The sequence below is a fragment of the Mus caroli genome, unplaced genomic scaffold (genome assembly GCF_900094665.2).
Source record: "Mus caroli unplaced genomic scaffold, CAROLI_EIJ_v1.1 scaffold_19231_1, whole genome shotgun sequence".
NCBI lineage: Eukaryota > Metazoa > Chordata > Mammalia > Rodentia > Muridae > Mus > Mus caroli.
Window position 1 is genome coordinate 147 of NW_018391356.1, and position 17,437 is coordinate 17,583.

Genomic DNA, 17,437 nt, shown 5'->3' on the forward strand with positions numbered 1-17,437 from the left:
ATTGTTTTTAATAGCTGAGTACTCCATTTTTAAATCTACCACATTTTCTGTGTCCATTCCTCCATTGAGGGACATCTGGGTTCTTTCCAGCTTTTGGCTATTATAATTAAGGCTGTTATGAACATAGTGGAGCATGTGTCCTTATTACAAGTTGGAAATATATACCCAGGAGTATATACCCAGGAGTGCTATTGCTGGATCTTCTGGTAGAACTATGTCCAATTTTCTGAGGAACTGCCAAACTGATTTCCAGAGTGGTTGTACATGCTTATAATCCCACCAGCAATGGAGGAGTGTTCCTCTTTCTCCACATCCTCGCCAGCATCTGTTATTACCTGAGTTTTTGATCTTAGCCATTCTGACTGGTGTGAGGTGGAATCTCAGGGTTGTTTTGATTTGCATTTCCCTGATGTTAAGGATATTGTACATTTTTTTCAGGTGCCTCTAAGCCATTCGGTATTCCTCAGTTGAGAATTCTTTGTTTAGCTCTGTACCCCATTTTGAATGGGTTGTTTGGTTTTCTGGAGTCCACCTTCTTGAGTTCTTTATATATATTTGATATTAGCCCCCCTATCAGATTTAGGATTGGTAAAGATCTTTTCCCAATTTGTTGGTCACCTTTTTGTCTTATTGCCAGTGCCCTTTGCCTTACAGAAGCTTTGCAGTTTCATGAAGTCCCATTTGTTGATTCTTGATCTTACAGCACAAGCCATTGGTGTTAGTCCCATTTTATAATGATGCTTTACTTCAAAAGAACTGTCACATGACCACATCAAACCTGTTCATATAAATATCACAGAAGTAAACTGCTCTGTGTTCCTGGAAAGATCCTGTGTAAGAATTAATCTTTTTCTCCCCTGGTGAACTTGAATGAAAGAAGTTAGTCCTCACCCTGAAACAAAGTATCTCTACTAGTAATAACACAGTCCCAGATACTGGAAGCTCCTTTCTGTTGTATGCTCTCTCTTGCACTAGAAGGTGATAAGCATTTTCCAGACAGAGCCTCTCACTGATCCTGGAGCCCACAGAATGAGGATACTGGGTGACTAATAGGACCCAGGAATCTGCCTGTGGCTGCCTCCCCAGTAACCTATTATAATGGTGCTAGAGACTTGAACTCAGGTCCTTTTGCTTGTTGGACAAGTACTCTGTTGAATGAATGAATTCCCAACCCACTCAACCCCATTGTCTTTTTATAAAAATGAAACAAAATTATACCATTTCATGCCTACAAGTAATAATGATTCCTGTACATCCACTTAGTGACTGCTTATGTTTCCTCAGTTGTATTATTCATAAAATTTCCTGTGGTTGTAGGAAACAAGATCCCATACAATACATACTTTGTTGCTGGTTTATGGGTAGTCATGTATCACTAAAGGTCAGGGATGCATCATGGAGATGTGTCCTTAGGGGACTTCATCTTGAGCAAACAACATAAGGTACTCATAAAACGTACATTGTATAAGACAATTAATTGTTCCATGTGGCCTCTTGATGTATTGAGATACAGGATGTGATTTAGACTGCTGGGAGCATATTCCATCCTTCTGTTTACACAATAAACTATCATTTCTAAGTAGGAGTACACACTAATAGAATAGCAAAAAGTTATGATGTAGCAATTTCATTAACCAGTGCATATCATCTTTTGTGACCATTAAGTTTTATGTTGTATCCATAAGTGTAGTTTCTGTACTTTATATAACTGGCAGGTTTGATTACACCAACATCATCACCAACATGAGTAATATATAGTATTGTAATATTATCAAGATGATGATATAAGTAGTCTACAAGAATCTTTTGGTTCCATTATAATCCTATTGTAATTATTATACAGTGTAGTATAAATATAAATATAGGACACTGTAATCCACACAGTTCATCGTTGAGTGTGGCATTGAAATTTTTCCTGTGTCTGTACTTTTCAAGTATTTAAAAAGCAAATCATTTCCCTCCTAATCAGTTTTTCAATTTTTTTCCTTTGTACCTAACTAGTTGAAGAAGTAATTAGTTCTGTTTCTCATTGTCTAAACATTGATGATTAAACAGTATTGTCTGATTGCTTTATAATTGTGATATATACTTTTTCTTTTTTAAAAAATTAACTAATTCACATTACATCCCACTCACTGCCCCCCTCCTGGTCACCCCACACCCATCCCTACCCTCATCCCCACTTCAGTTGTTCAGCACTCACATGAAGACTAAGCTGCACATCTGCTACATTTGTGTGGGGAGATCTAGAGCCAGCAGATTATGTTCTTTGGTTGGTGGTTCAGGCTCTGAGAGTCCCAAATGTCCAGGTTAGCTGACTCTGTTGGTCTTCCTGTGGAGTTCCTATACCCTCCAGGGGCTGCAATCCTTTTTCCTATTCTTCCATAAGAGTCCCTAAACTCTATCCACTGTTTGGCTGTGAGGGTCTGATCTGTCTGAGTCAGCTACTGAGTTGACTCTCTCAGAGGACAGCCATGTTAGATTCCTGTCTGCAAGCATAACAGAGAATCGTTTACAGTGTCAGGGATGGGTGCTTGTTCATGGGATGGGTCTCAAGTTGGGCCTGTTATTGGTTGGACATTCCCTCAGTCTCTGCTCCATTTCCTGTCCCTGCATTTTTTGTAGCCAGCATAAATTTTGGGGGTGGGGTGGGAGGACCCTCCAGAAAATCCCAGAGGCTGGGATGTGAAAGGCTCCCAGGACTCAATGTGGTTGACCTTAGCCTAAATGCCCAACAGTGGGTAGAGGGAACCTGAAGAGACCACCTCTAATACATAGACAGGGCCTCAAATGGAAGGATGGGAATACCAACCCACCATCAAAATTTCTGACCCAGAATTATTCCTGTCTAAAAGAAATGCAGGGACAAAAATGGAGCAGAGACGGAAGGAAAGGCCATCCAGAGATGGGCCCAACTTGGGATCCACTTGGGCAGCCAAAGTCTGATACTATTACTCATGCTATGTTGTGCTTACAGACAGGAGCCTAGCATGACTCTCCTCTGAGAGACTCTACCAACAGCTGACTGAGACAGATCCAGACTCCTACAGCCAACCATTAGACTGAGGTCTGGCACTCCTATGGAAGAGTTACGAGAAGGATTGAAGGAGCTGAAGGGAAGGGCAACCCCATAGGAAAACCAACAGTGTCAACTAACACAAACCCCTGGAAGCTCCCAGAGACTAAGCCACCAACCAAAGAGCACTTAAAGAAATGTTTAGTGTCCTTAGTCATCAGGAAAATGCCAATCAAAACAACCCTGAGATTCCATCTTGCAACCATAAGAATGACTAAGATCCAAGGGCACACATTCCTTCTGGTTTGCACCTGCTCCTGGAGAAGATCCAGGACACTGGATCCCCACCCATTCCTACAACACCCAGAGGAAGACTTTACTCCCAGGAGCTCTGACACACCAGGATCTCAGGTGAGAACCCAACCTCAGCCCCAATAACAGGAGTAACTGGGACCCCAGGGACACAGGGGACAAGGAACCAATGCCTAACCAGAGGCACACATTCCACAGTTGATCCCCAGACCCTGTTCGACTGTACTGTTCAGGCAATGCCCTTTTGAACTTTCCATTCCAGCAGCAATGGTGGAACCTGGCAATCTTCCTCTGGGAAGAGGGGATCAGCTGGTCTAATGTGAGTGTAGTGCAACCAGGCAGCAATCCCGTCTACTTTAATGGCAGTCAGCATGGTTAGCAAGACAACAAAAGGTCTTTTTCACCTAGGCTCCAACACCTCCAGGTGAAATCTCTTCATGTAGTCCCAGTCTCCTTGTTGAAACTTGTGTGGTTCCAGAACCAGGCCTGCTTTGTAGAGGGCATGCAGTTTAAGTCTAACATACACATGAGCCTACTGGGTTTCTCTGACCTTAGTTATTAATTCATCTTCTTACAATTCTGTAACAGATGCCAACCGGAGGTTAGGTAGGATGGGGGCAGGAATAACATACATAATCTCAAAAGGGGTTAATCCCATCTGGTAAGGGGAGTTCCTCACCCAATACAGGGCAAAGAGAAGAAGCATCACCCAGTCTCCTCCAGTCCCCATGGTCAACTTAATTAAGGTCACTTTTAATGTTCTGTTCATCCTTTCTACCTGTTCTGAACTTTGGGGTCGGTATGCACAATGTAATTTTCAATCTGCCCCAATAAATCTTGTTCAGGGGCTGCAGCTGACTTGTATAGTCTCAGAGGCCAAGTCAAGTGTCTGCACCTGGATTGGATCACCATTCTGATCCATTAGCCAGACTTCCCCAGGTTTAAAATTAATTTGGGCCCTCATTTTAGCTACATCTCTCTCCCACCGTAAGTGGTAGGGGCACTCAGGAATGACTATGAATGAATGGGTTAGCTATCCCATTCCCAACTCCACTGTTCTTTGGTAGTCCATGAACATTGTTTGGTACCTGTGGCCCCTTGGACACGGACTTCTTAGTAGACAGCAGCCCTTCAGCCTTTACAAACACTGAATGTCTACCTCCAGTATCTACCAGGAAGTCTAGAGGCTTCCCCTCCACTCTAAGGGTTACCCTGGGCTTTGGGAGGGGGTCTGAGGCCTGACTCCCTCAATCTTCTTCCTCGGTGATCTTGGTCTTAGTATTTTGCTTTCTCTTTGGGCATTCTCTAGCCCAATGTCCTTCCTCCTTACAATAGGTACATTGGTTCTTACCTAAAACTTGTCTAAGACATCCCTTAGACTCTTTCCCTTCAGCAATATTCTGGAGCTGGTGCTTCCTATCTCTCTGGTCTGGATTACTATTGACCAGAAGGACTTAGCCAGATCTCTATTAAATATTTTCCCTGTCTTAATCTTTTCATCTTTAGTTTCCCTGTTATAGTACACCTTCTCCACACCCTCCACTAAATCTCTCAATGACTTCTCCCCTAATCTTTCTAACTTCTGTAACTTCCTTCTAATATCTGGTGTTAAGTGATTTATAAACACCAGTGCTACTATGTTAGAATTCTCCTCCTGCTCAGGGTCTAGGTGCATATAATGAAAAAAAAGTCCAGGACCAGGTGGCTTTAGTGCAGAATTCTATTAGACCTTCAAAGAAGACCTAATACCAATACTTCTCAAACTATTCCACAAAAAAGAAACAGAAGGAGCACTACCCAATTCGTTCTATGAAGCTGCAGAGAAAAAAAAATGATCATCTCATTAGATGCTGAAATAGCCTTTCACAAAAATCCAACACACCTTCATGTTAAAAGTACTGGAGAGATCAGGAATTCAAGGTCCATACCTAAACATAATAAAAGCAATATACAGCATACCAATAGTCAACATCAAACTAAATGGAGAGAACCTTGAAGCAATCCCACAAAAATCAAGACAAGGCTACCCACTCTCCTCCTATATATTTAATATGGTATTCAAAGTTTGAGCCACAGCAATTAGACAAAAATAGGAGACCAAAGAAATACAAATTGAAAAGGAAGAAGTCAATATATCATTATTTGTGGATGATATCTTAGTATACATAATCGAACCCCCCCCCAAAAAAAAATTCCACAAGAGAACTCCATCAGCTAATAAACAACTTCAGCAAAGTGGCTGGATATAAAATTAACTCAAACAAATCAGTAGCTTTCCTCTACTCAAAGGATAAACAGGCTGAGAAAGAAAGTAGGGAAATGACAACCTTCACAATACTCACAAATAATATAAAATATTTTTGTGTGACTCTAACCAAGCAAGTGAAAGATCTGTATGACAAGAACTTCAAGTCTCTNAAGAAAGAAATCGAAGATGACCTCAGAAGATGGAAAGATTTCCCATGCTCATGGATTGGCAGGATTAATATAGTAAAAATAGCCATCTTACCAAAAGCAATCTACAGATTCAATGCAGTACCCATAAAATCCCAACTCAATTCTTCACAAAGAGAGAAAGAGCAATTCTCAAATTTATCTGAAAAAAAAAAACAGGATATAGAAAACTATTCTCAACAATAAGAGAACTTCTGGAGGAATCACTATCCCTGACCTCAAGCTGTACTACAGAGCAATGGTGATAAAAAAAAAACAAACAAACAAACAAAAACGCATGGTAATGGTACATAAACAAGCAGGAAGATCACTGCAATAGACTTGAAGACACAGAAATGAACCCACACACTTATGGTCACTTGATCATTGACAAAGAAGCCAAAACCATTCAGTGGGGAAAAAAGACAACATTTTCAGCAAATGGTGCTCATTCAACTGGCAAGCAGCATGTAGAAGAATGCAAATTGATCCATTCTTATCTCCTTGTATAAAGCTCAAGTCCAAATGGATCAAGGACCTCCACATAAAACCAGATATGCTGAATCTAAGAGAGGAGAAAGTAGGAAAGAACCTCAAACACATTGGCACAGAAGAAAACTCCTGAACAGAACAACTTAGAACTTATGATCTAAGATCAACAATCGACAAATTGACATTCATAAATTGAAAAGCTTCTGTAAAACACTGTCAATATGACAAAACAGCAACTCACAGATTGGAGAAAGATTTTTACCAGCCCTACATCTGATAAAGGGCTAATATCCAAAATATACAAAGAACTCAAGATGTTAGACTCCAGAGAACCACTATGTTCATAGCAGCCTTATTTATAATAGCCAGAAGCTAGAAAAAAAACAGATGACCCTCAAGGGAAGAATGGATACAGAAATTGTGGTACATTTACATAATGAAGTACTACTCAACCATTAAAAAACAATATCTTTATGATATGCTGTGAACAGACATCATGACCAAGTTAACTCTTATAAGGACAGCATTAAATTGGAGCTGGCTTACAGGGCCAAAGGTTCAGTCCATTATCACCAAGGTGGGAGCATGACAGCATCCAGACAGGCATGGTACAGGAGGAGCTGAAAAATCTACATCTTCATTTGAAGGCTGCTAACAGAATAGTTCAGGCAGCTAGGATGAGGGTCTTAAAGCCCAAACCCACAATGTCACACCTACTCCAAAAAGGCCACACTTACTCCAACAAGAGTACCACTCTCTGGGTCAAGCATATATAAACCATCACAGATATCATCTACTCCTGAGATTGTCTCTTGTATCTCTTGTATTCGGTTCGTGATGCTTGCGTCTGTAGCTCCTATTATCTTTCCTAAGTTGTCCATCTCCAGGGTTGCCCCCATTTTTGTTTCCTTTATTTTTTCTACTTCCATTTTTAGGTCTTGGACCACTTTGCTCAATTCCTTCTCCTGCTTGATTGTATTTTCCTTTATTTCTTTAAGGGATTTATTTGTTTCCCCTTCTAAGGGCTTCTGTTTGCCTGTGTTTTCCTTCATTTCTATATGGGAGTTATTTATATCCTTTTATTAAGGATTTATTTATTTAATTTATATGAATACACTGTAGCTGTCTTCAGACACACCAGAAGAGGACATTAGATCCCATTACAGGTGGTTGTGAACCACCATGTGGTTGCTGGGAACTGAACTCAGGACCTCTTGAAGAGCAGTCAGTGCTCTTAACAACTGAGCCATCTCTCCAGGCCTTATTTATGTCCTTCTTAAAAATCTCTGTCATCTTCATGAGATAGGATTGTAGATCAGATATTGCTTTTCAGGTGTGTTATGATAACCAGGGCTTTCTGTTTGGTGGAAGAACTGGGTTCTGGTAGTGCCAAATTACATTGGCTTCTGCTGCTTATATTCTTGTTCTTGCCTCTTGCCATCTGGTTATTTCTGGTGTTAACTGGCCTTGGTGTCTCTTACTGTAGCTAGCCTCTTTGGAAGCAGGTAGAGCTCTGTGACATAGGTTAGATCTGGTCTCCTGGGATGCAGGCAGTGCTGTCTCTGGTTAGAAGTGTCTCCTGTGTCTCTGGTTAGAGCAGGTGTCCTGAGTCCCTGGTTAGGGCAGACCTGTGTTCCTGTTTAGGGCCAACCTTCTGGGATACAAGCAGGCTGAGTTCTAGTAGCAGAATCTGTCCCAGTTGCAGATAAAGGTACACACCAAAAAGGCTGTACCTCTGGTTAAGGCAGAGCTCCTGTGTCCCTGGTTACAGCAAACATCTTGTGTCCCTGGTTATTGCAAACCTCCTGGGAGACAGGCAGGCTGTGGGATGTGGGAGGGTATCAGACCCATGTGGAGAAGCAGACAAGATAGAGCTGGGTGGTGATGGGGTAGGTCCCTCGTGAGCTGGGCTCGGTAAGTGTCTCAGCTGTCATGGGTATTTGGGCTGGAGTCACACCTGTGTCCCTGGTTACTGAAGACTTCCTGGGAGACAGGCAGACTGTGGGATGTGGGAGGGTATCGGGCCTGCCTACCTGGTCCATGTGGAAAATAGGCCAGAAAAAAATGTAGCTCTACAAATTTTTACCTTTGATTAATATAGCATGATATAAATTGTTAATTAAAAGCCCATATATCTAAGTGATTAGAACATATCAATAAAGAAAATGATGATGATGGTGATAAAACAAATTAGCCTGGTATAATGGTACATGCCCATAATTCCAACATTCGAGAGAGTGAGACATGAGAATTCCTGTGAATTCAAGTCCAGCCTGGAATACAAAGCAAAACACTATCTCTGCACCCATCCAAAACATAAATCATTTAGAAGAAATGTGTTTTCATTTTAATCAATTAACTATTTCTATTGCTTTCCATAGATCTAACATCATTTCCCTTTACCGTCAGTTCCTTTCAACATTTTGCAGTGGCAGTCTGCTGGCAGAGAACTCTCTGACATTGATCTCTCAACACTTACAAAAATTTCACCTTAATTTCTAATGAATTTATTAAGATAAATTCCCATAGAGTTCAATTCACCCACTAAAAGTATATAGTTCATTGCTCTTTAGTATATTCAGAGTTGTACAAGCTCACTGATATGTAACTCCAGACCATCTCATCATCTTGAAAGTCATGAAGTCATCAATTGTCATCCCCCATTCTCCTTATACATTCCCCAGCCCTGAACAGCCCTATTCTACTGAACAGTACTATTCTACTCTGGCCCTCTTTCCCTTTCCTTGGTTTTTTTTTTTTTAATTCTGCATAGCCTGTGTAAATAAAATACAATACATGGTATTCATAATGTGCTCAAGCTCCATACAGAGCAAGTGAAATGCCAATGTTTTGCTAATTGTATAGGTAATTGTCTACTGTACCCACAGCACATTTTTTGTCTATTAGTAGATGAACATCGCACTTTTTCTCTGTGCCTCTTATAACTAATGCTGCTGAGAACATTTGTGTGCATGGTTCTCTTTGGAGAAATATGTTTTCATTCCATTGAGGTACATAGCCATTAATGGAATTATTGGGATACATAATGAGGAACTGCTGTTTTACAAATTGGTAGAACTCTTCTTTTCTACCTTGGACTATTTTGGTCACAATTTTTCTACCTTGACAATGCTTAATTTCTATCTCATCACGGTTATGATTTGCCTCTCCCTAATGCTTCCTATTGGTTCTTGTGCTTATTGACCACTTGAATATCTTAGGGGAAATGGCTGTTCTTATTCCTTCCACACTGTTAATTTGGTTTCCTAAGTTTTCATTGTTAAATTATGAGTTATTTATATAATGTAGGTACAGGTTGCTTATAAGATATATGATTTGCAAATATTTTCTTGTGCTCTATAGTTTCTGTTTCACGCCCTCCGATACATCTAAGGTTTTTTTTTTTTTCTTTTGAGGGTTTTTAGATTTGTTACTTATGCTCTTTTTCTCACATGCAGAAAATTGTTGCCTAGTCCAAAGTCTTAAAGGTTCCAGGTGTTTATAGTTTTCACTTTTTTCCTCTTTAAACAACTTGGTCATCCATTTTTTATTACTACAGTAAAATAAGAGTTGATAACCATTTTTGGGATAGCTAAGGTTAATTTATTCAATTTTTTTAAATGAAAACCATTTGGGGGTCCTGTTAAAACATTAAAAATCCAGAAAGAATCAGGATAGGAATTATCCCAGCCTGGTTCCTGAAGTGGGGTCAAGAAGTTGAACCCCGCCTCCCACCTGGACCAGGCTTTATGTTAAGCTGGCAGGCCTCAGGCTCGTATCCATGAGCAGATAGAATTGATTAATCACAAAGAAAGCTGCAATGACCTGAAGATGGTTTCCTGAAGTGTCCATGGGCCTTTCATAGATGGTGTCCATTCTGAAGAAGGGAATAGAGGTACCGACTGGGGGTCTGAAGACAAAAGGTGCTCTTTCAGTAACACCTTGTCCCTTTTTCTCAGTACAAAGAAAAGGAAGGTCCAGGGAAGTCAGTAGAAACCACTCCCTGCTGCAACTCGAAAGTGTCTGTCAGGGCAGATGTGGATGGAGCTGACCATGTCTCAGGGCAGATGTGGATGGAGCTGACCATGTCTCAGGGCAGATGTGGACGGAGCTGACCATATCTCAGCACACCTCTTCTTTGGAAGGAGAGCAGCCAGAGAAGAAGTTGCTATTGCAGGCCAGAGCTCGTTTCTTTTTCTTCCCTGTGGCCTTATTTTCTTGGGATTCTGTTGCTCTGTGTCTTATGGCTGGGAGGTCTAAGGAAACTGCAAGATCAGTCTCCCGCAACAGAGCCTGGTCCATATCACACATCTCTTTAAGGAGCTTTGTATTGGGAGTGGCACAGACAGGGTTGAAGAAGCTCAGTCCTGGGGTCACCTCTGTAGGGTCGTCCAGTTTGAAGGAGCCATCAGTATCCTGGTTCCACTCAACAGTACCCAAGCTCTCTTCTTCTTGCTGGCGGTTCCGGCACTTTGTGGGGTCACAGCCACAGGCCACACAGCAGTCCACCCCTTGTTTCCTGCACCCACAGTGTTTGTTCCTACACCATCCCTTGCAGGAACACCCTTGGATAGTCTTCCTGGACACTTTTGCCAGTTTCCTTGGTTTCCACTCCTTATCATTTCCATCACTATCTTCAGATTCACTCGTGGAATGCTCTGAATGATACTTTACATCATCAGTGTCCATGCTTTGATTCAGGAACTTGCCTGTAACACAGAATGCTTTGAGTGGAGGTGGGATGTAGTCAAAAGTAGAGTCTGGAGATTGAAGGCCATCCTTGGGAAGATGAGATTTCTGGTCTTTGGCTCCTTGAAGGAGACTCAGTTTCTGCCTGATGGCTTCATTCTCTTGGAGAAGCTGCTGGTTTTGCTCACATAATTCTTGCATTTTCCTAAACTGATCCTCCTGACACTGCAATGTGTTCAGCAGCTGCTGTTCCTTTCCACTAACTGACACCTCCAGTTTCTTCTCTGCCATTTGGCTTTGCTGCAGCTGACTGAGAAGGTAGAGTACCTTTTCTTGGTGCTTTCGCTCCACCTTGAGCAGCTCAGCTTTCAACTCTGTCTCTACCTCAACAAGATGACCTTGCTCCTCAAATAGCATCTTCTGCATTTTAGAATGGCTTGCCTGGCTCTGTTTCAGGTTGCTTTCAAGCTCACTGACCTGAAGTTTGGAGGAAACCACCTCACCAACTAAATACTTTAGAGCACATTTGGCTTCGAGAACTGTGGCGATATTTTCCCAGTGTCGTTTTGGCCTGTCTTCACTTTCTGCATCCACGAGCTTTTGCTGTAGGTCAGCAATCTGAGCATTCCTGAGTTCCATTTCAGCCTCTAGGCTCCTAATCTGCTTTGTAATAGAATCCCCGGGCTCAGAAATAGGACCACATACTTCATCAGTAGGGGGTGTCCACTTCTGGAGCTTAGGAGGTGGGTTTTCCCCAGGTTCCTTGTTTTCTTTAAGTTGGGCCACATCCAGGGCTAGTATCTTCCGCTCTTCCAGAAGGTCATTCAGGTGGCGTTTGACTTCTTCAGTACTGACCATAACTTCAATTTCATTTGTAAGCCAGTTCTTCACTTGTGCTTCTGTGCCTTCTAGGCCACGGTTCTGCGTCTCTTTTCGCTTCTCCGCTGCTTCCCGTTGCTTTTGGAGGGCATCCTTGAGGCGCTTGTTTGCAGCTGCTGCCTCTTCAGTTTTACGCCTGAGCACGTTGGACTGTTTCTGGAAGTCTCTTTCAAGTTTAACCAGCTCGTACCTCCTTTTACGGTCTTGTTCTCTTAACTGGATTACTTCCTTGTCTTTTTGTTGTTTCCATTGTCTAGACTTCTCAGCATCTTCCTTCATCCGACGCATTAACTGGACTCGCTGGGTTTTCATCATCTGTATCTCCAGAGTCAGTTTGGAGACAGTATTCTCAGTGGACTCTTTCAGTTTCAGAAGTTTGGACTGTTCGTTTAGTTTCCTCTTCAAATCAGCTATTTGAGCCTCCAGCTCTTGGAGACATTTGCGGCGGTGCTCACTCAACTTGGCTTGGTTGACATCCTTCTTTGCCAACTGAAGATCCAGAAGCAATCGCTCCTTTTCCTTCTGCAGAGAGGTGACTTCTGATTCTAGACTTTTGATGTCAGTCTCATACTGGCAGTGAGTGGGCTGTAGTTGGCCACCATTGAAAGTTATCTTCCTAGCTAGGGCCTCTTTCACTGCAAGAGCTTTATTCAGCTCAGTAAGTTCCTTAGACATCTGAGCTTGGCGTAGAGCATGCTGTGTGGTGAAAGCATCAGAAGACCTCCCACTCTCTGGACTGATTGCCACTTGAGCTTCCATTGCCGATTCAGAGGCCACAACATTTTCATCTGATAGGTGAATGACAACTTGTTGCAGACTGCGAATTATCTCTACTTTTTCTATTAATGCCTGGTCTTCTAAAGTCTCCATTAGCTTTTGGAGATCTACTTTACAGGCTTCGTGATGCCTGAGCTCTTGCAGCTTGGTGTTCAGTTTCTCATTTGCTTGCTCTGTCACAATGATCCTTTCCAACATCTGGGCTGTCTGACCAGCTGCCTCGCTCAGAGCATGACTTAACTTTTCATTCTCCTCTCCCAGGGACTGATTCCTCTCCATCAGAGACTGGAGACTCTCTGATGGTTCTGCTTTTATAGATCCAGGCAGGCTACCTCCACGGGCCTGTAGCAATAAGACTCGTAGCTGTTGTACCTGATGCTTAAGCTGATTAAGTTCAACTGTCTGGGGATCCGTATTAATAACAGGTTTGTTCTTGATTTTTCTAGCTCTGTCAGCATAACGTAGGGTATTCAATGTTTCCTCTAGACTGGAGTCAGCAGGACTCACACAGGCAATCATAAGAGTGTGGCTATTGCCTCCTAGAGAATCTTGAAGCAATCGAGTTAACTTGGAATCTCTGTAGGGCACAAAGCTGCCTTTTTTGCCATCTCCAAGAGCGCTGATTACATTTCCCAAGCACAGGAGTCCTCGGTTAATATTAATACCTTCTCTCAATCGATCCCCTTCAGCCTTGGTTTTCTTCTGCCTTTCTGATCCGGCAAGATCTACCAGACACAACTTAGAGTGAAAACTGCTGTTCTTGTCCGTTTTCTTCCTTTGCCTTATGGAAACTGTGAAGATGGCGTGAGATCGGGAAGACTGTGAATTCATAGCTGTGGCAGCCACAGTCCTGGCGTGGTTTCCCTGCTCCAAACAGGAAACCATGTCCGAGGCAACTGAAACCGTCTTCTCAGTGAGTCCTACAGTCTTTATTCCTGCCTTGGGATCTTCCCGGATATGTATTTGAGAAGCTCTCTCACAAGGTGAGCATAGAAGATCCAAAATTTCTTCATTGTAAATCTCCAAGTAAGACACTCTCAGTGTAAACTCGGAGTCTCTCTTTTCTTCCATTTCTTTAAAAAGAAGTTGTATTACCCTAGGAATGACCCCGATGGTTGGTTCATTCTCTTGATCTGCACTATATGCACCTCCCATAGAGTAGGTTTTTCCAGAGCCAGTTTGTCCATAAGCCAGGACAGTGGCATTGTAACCGTTAAATATCCCTTTAATGAGCGGTGCTACTGCTGTGTTGAAAACCTCTTCCTGTTCAGTGGAAGGGTCAAACACAAAATCGTAGGTAAAGGATTTATCAGTACCAATCACCACCTGAGGCTTCCCAGGCACAAAGGAAAGGCACACCTGACAACCCTCACCGATCTCTTTCGGGACCAGAGGGCGGCACCTCAATGCCACCCTTACAGGAATTCCCTTTACCTCTTCCTTCATGATACTAGTTCAGCATCTGCTCAAAGTAATCACAAGTCCTTAGTCTTCCCTGTCTCCTCGTCCCCTCCCAACTGGAGTTTTAACCGCTGTTTCCCAGCCTCCTCAGAAGCAACAGCCAATCAGAGAGCAAGCAGCCTGTGGGCGGAGCCCCAGTGTGCTATAGTTATTGTTTGGAGTACACTCCAGCAACTTATATGAGGAATACTGTTTTTGTTGTTGTTGTTTGTTTGTTTGTTTTCCTGATGGAATGTTTTTAGTATCTCTGTTGAAAACTATACTAGTGCTTTTATCTGCGTGTCTAACCCTTATGTTGATACCGTGTGATCTTAATATCATGGCATTGTGCTACATTTTGAAGAAGCCTCAATTCATTTTTCCTCAATTAACTGGTTTTTGCCTAGTTTGAGCCTCTTTGGTTTCCTAGTTTTAGGATAACCTTTCCAGTGACTACAAAATAGTCTGCTTGGACTGTGATCACACTGCAAATAAAGTTGGTTAACACTGCCATTTTTATAATGTAGACTTTCCAACTGATAACCATGAGACATCATTCTGTTTATTTAGATCTCCTTTAATTTCTGCCAAAAATGCCATGCAGTCATCAAGGATACACATTTTTAGTTACTCTGTTAAATCTATTCCCAACATTTCACTTTTGTGTATTTTTCTTTTTACAACTTTGCTAAACATATCGTGACTTCTAACATGTTTTTATTAGTCACCTAAGTTTTGAAAGATAGTTTTGTCAGATATACCATTTCTCATTGACTTAATTTTCTTTCAGCACTTGCAACACCCCATTCTAAAGTCTCTTGGCACCATCGTTTCTAGATAAGAAGTTGGCTTTAAATTTAACCATTCTCTCTGTATGTAATTTGTCATCCTTTTCTGCACATGGTTAAATTTTTCTCTTTCTACCTTCCTGACTGGATATCTGAGATCCATATTTGTGTCTGCCAAATGTTGGAAGCCCTGAATCATTATTTCTGTATTGTTTGTTGCCCCTTTGTTTGTTTGTTTTCTTCTTAGGACTCTAATTATACATATTTTGGAATGTAAGATGTTGTCCCACAAGTTTCTGAACCTATTAGATTTCTTTAGACATTTTCATTTTTTCTAAATTTAACTGATACATAAATATATAAAAATTGTACATATTAGTGGGGTATCTATTGGTATCTCAATAAATGTACATATCATGTAACATTTGTCTTAGATTAAATATACTCTCTCAAATATGTACAATTTTTGTTCTTGGTTTTGCTTTCTATTTTTTGCTTTTTATTTGAGGCAGAATCTCATGTCTTATGGTAAAAATGCTAAAGTCCCCTTTTAACTTTTTAAAATCTGTAGTACATTGGTACTGTCTTCAGCCATGCTCCTGCTTTCTTCTCTTGTATTATTGGGTTGCTTGTATATATCTCTAAATTCAGGATTTCTTTATCGATCTTATTCAATAGTCTCCTATTGATCCTATATGGTGTGGATTTACTTCAGTTACCATCCTCACAGCCTTATTGTTTGCATGTGTCTTTGTCTGAGTTCCTTTTCTACTGTTTGGAATTACCTACGTGTTCACTCAGTAGGACAGTTTTCTTGTGTCTTGCACAGATTTCTAAGAACAACATTTAATCCATTGTCTGTTCACGGAAATGTAAGTCAACTGATTGTCTTCATTCCCCCAGAATATCCTTCCATTTGTCTGTTTATTTTCCTATCATGTTNCTTCTTATTGTTGTTGACTGGACACTGAAGCCAACATGTGTTAACTCTGGATTCTGGTTTGTTTTTCTAAGAGGTGCTATTTTTACTGTTAGTCTAAAAGATGTATGATTTCCTTGGTTTAAAAAAAAAAAATCCTGCAAACTCTCTTAACCTGTAGTTCTGATGGTTATTATCTCTGAGGTTTGATTTTGGTTTCCACTGTTTTTCTTTTAAAGCTATTCTGGGAGTGTTCTGTGTACTGGTGTAGCAGGTGATTTAGACATGTTTTCTGTTGTAAACATGTTTTCTGTGTTAGCTCCCTGTTCTTACTACTCTCCTATTCCTGGAATTTCCTTCTTAAATTTCCAAATATTCCACCAGCCCCATGCCTTGACTCTGACTTCTTAGGTAAGTAATGATTCAACTTTGTGCTTCCTGGGCTGTTTCAACCTGTGACTATATAATTATATATTAACATTGCCATCAATCTTCTATTATAAACACTAATGCAAAATATTTTTTAAGATTTATTTATTGGGGACTCGCCGCGGTGATGTAGCAGCGTGGGAGGGGCCGAGGCCAGCGCCGTCCATCCACCGGGCGCCCAGATCCTGTGGTGAGTCCGCGCGCCGAGCGGCAGAGTGGACGCCCGTGGGCTCGGCAGGAGTGGCCGTACCCTCGGCGGCGCCGCCATGGACGCAGAGGCGGCGCGCAGCTATTCTCTGGAGCAAGTTCAAGCTTTGTATTCATTTCCATTTCAACAAATGATGGCAGAAGTTCCTAACATGGCAGTCACGACTGGACAGCAGGTGCCAGCAGTAGCTCCTAACATGACAACCGTGACTGAACAGCAGGTGCCCGCAGACGCTCCTGCCCAGGAACCTGCACCAGAAGCTCCAAAGAGAAGGAAAAGGAAACCCAGAGCAGCAGAGCCCCAGGAACCAGTGGAGACCAAAAAACCTGCTACGTCAAAGAAATCCGGCAAGTCCACAAAATCAAAAGAAAAGCAAGAGAAAATCACAGACGCGTTTAAAGTGAAAAGGAAAGTGGACCGTTTCAACGGCGTCTCTGAGGCTGAGCTTCTGACCAAGACGCTTCCTGACATTTTGACCTTCAATCTGGATATTGTGATCATTGGCATTAACCCGGGATTAATGGCTGCCTACAAAGGACATCACTACCCTGGGCCTGGAAATCACTTCTGGAAGTGTCTGTTCATGTCCGGGCTGAGTGAGGTGCAGCTGAATCACATGGATGACCACACCTTACCCGGGAAGTACGGCATTGGATTCACCAACATGGTGGAACGGACGACGCCGGACAGCAAGGATCTGTCTAGTAAAGAGTTCCGGGAAGGAGGGCGCATCCTGGTGCAGAAACTGCAGAAATACCAGCCACGAATAGCGGTGTTTAATGGAAAATGTATTTATGAAATTTTCAGTAAAGAAGTTTTTGGAGTAAAGGTTAAGAACTTGGAATTTGGGCTTCAACCCCACAAGATCCCAGACACAGAAACTCTGTGCTACGTCATGCCGTCGTCCAGCGCCAGATGTGCTCAGTTTCCCCGGGCCCAGGACAAAGTTCATTACTACATTAAGCTGAAGGACTTGAGAGACCAGCTGAAAGGCATTGAACGCAACTCGGACATTCAGGAAGTGCAGTATACATTTGACCTGCAGCTTGCGCAAG

The 17,437-nt window shown here is 42.0% G+C and overlaps 2 protein-coding genes across 2 annotated transcripts; one reads left to right on the forward strand and one right to left on the reverse strand.

The window, feature by feature from the left end:
- Window positions 1-9,902: 9,902 nt before the first annotated feature.
- On the reverse strand, window positions 9,903-14,044 carry LOC110289135 (chromosome-associated kinesin KIF4A-like). The gene has a single exon (XM_021155318.1). It carries the CDS (start codon window positions 14,042-14,044, stop codon window positions 10,376-10,378), a length of 3,669 nt encoding a protein of 1,222 aa, XP_021010977.1. The 3' UTR covers window positions 9,903-10,375.
- Window positions 14,045-16,374: 2,330 nt separating this feature from the next.
- On the forward strand, window positions 16,375-17,433 carry LOC110289134 (G/T mismatch-specific thymine DNA glycosylase; the record flags this gene model as incomplete). Its single annotated transcript, XM_021155317.2, has 1 exon — window positions 16,375-17,433. A coding segment is annotated over exon 1 (993 nt), but the record flags the coding sequence as incomplete, so codon positions are not given.
- Window positions 17,434-17,437: the final 4 nt, after the last annotated feature.

Excerpts from the sequence above, each read along its gene's own strand:
- LOC110289135 (XM_021155318.1), bottom strand. The coding sequence starts at position 14,044 with ATGAAGGAAGAGGTAAAGGGAATTCCTGTAAGGGTGGCATTGAGGTGC.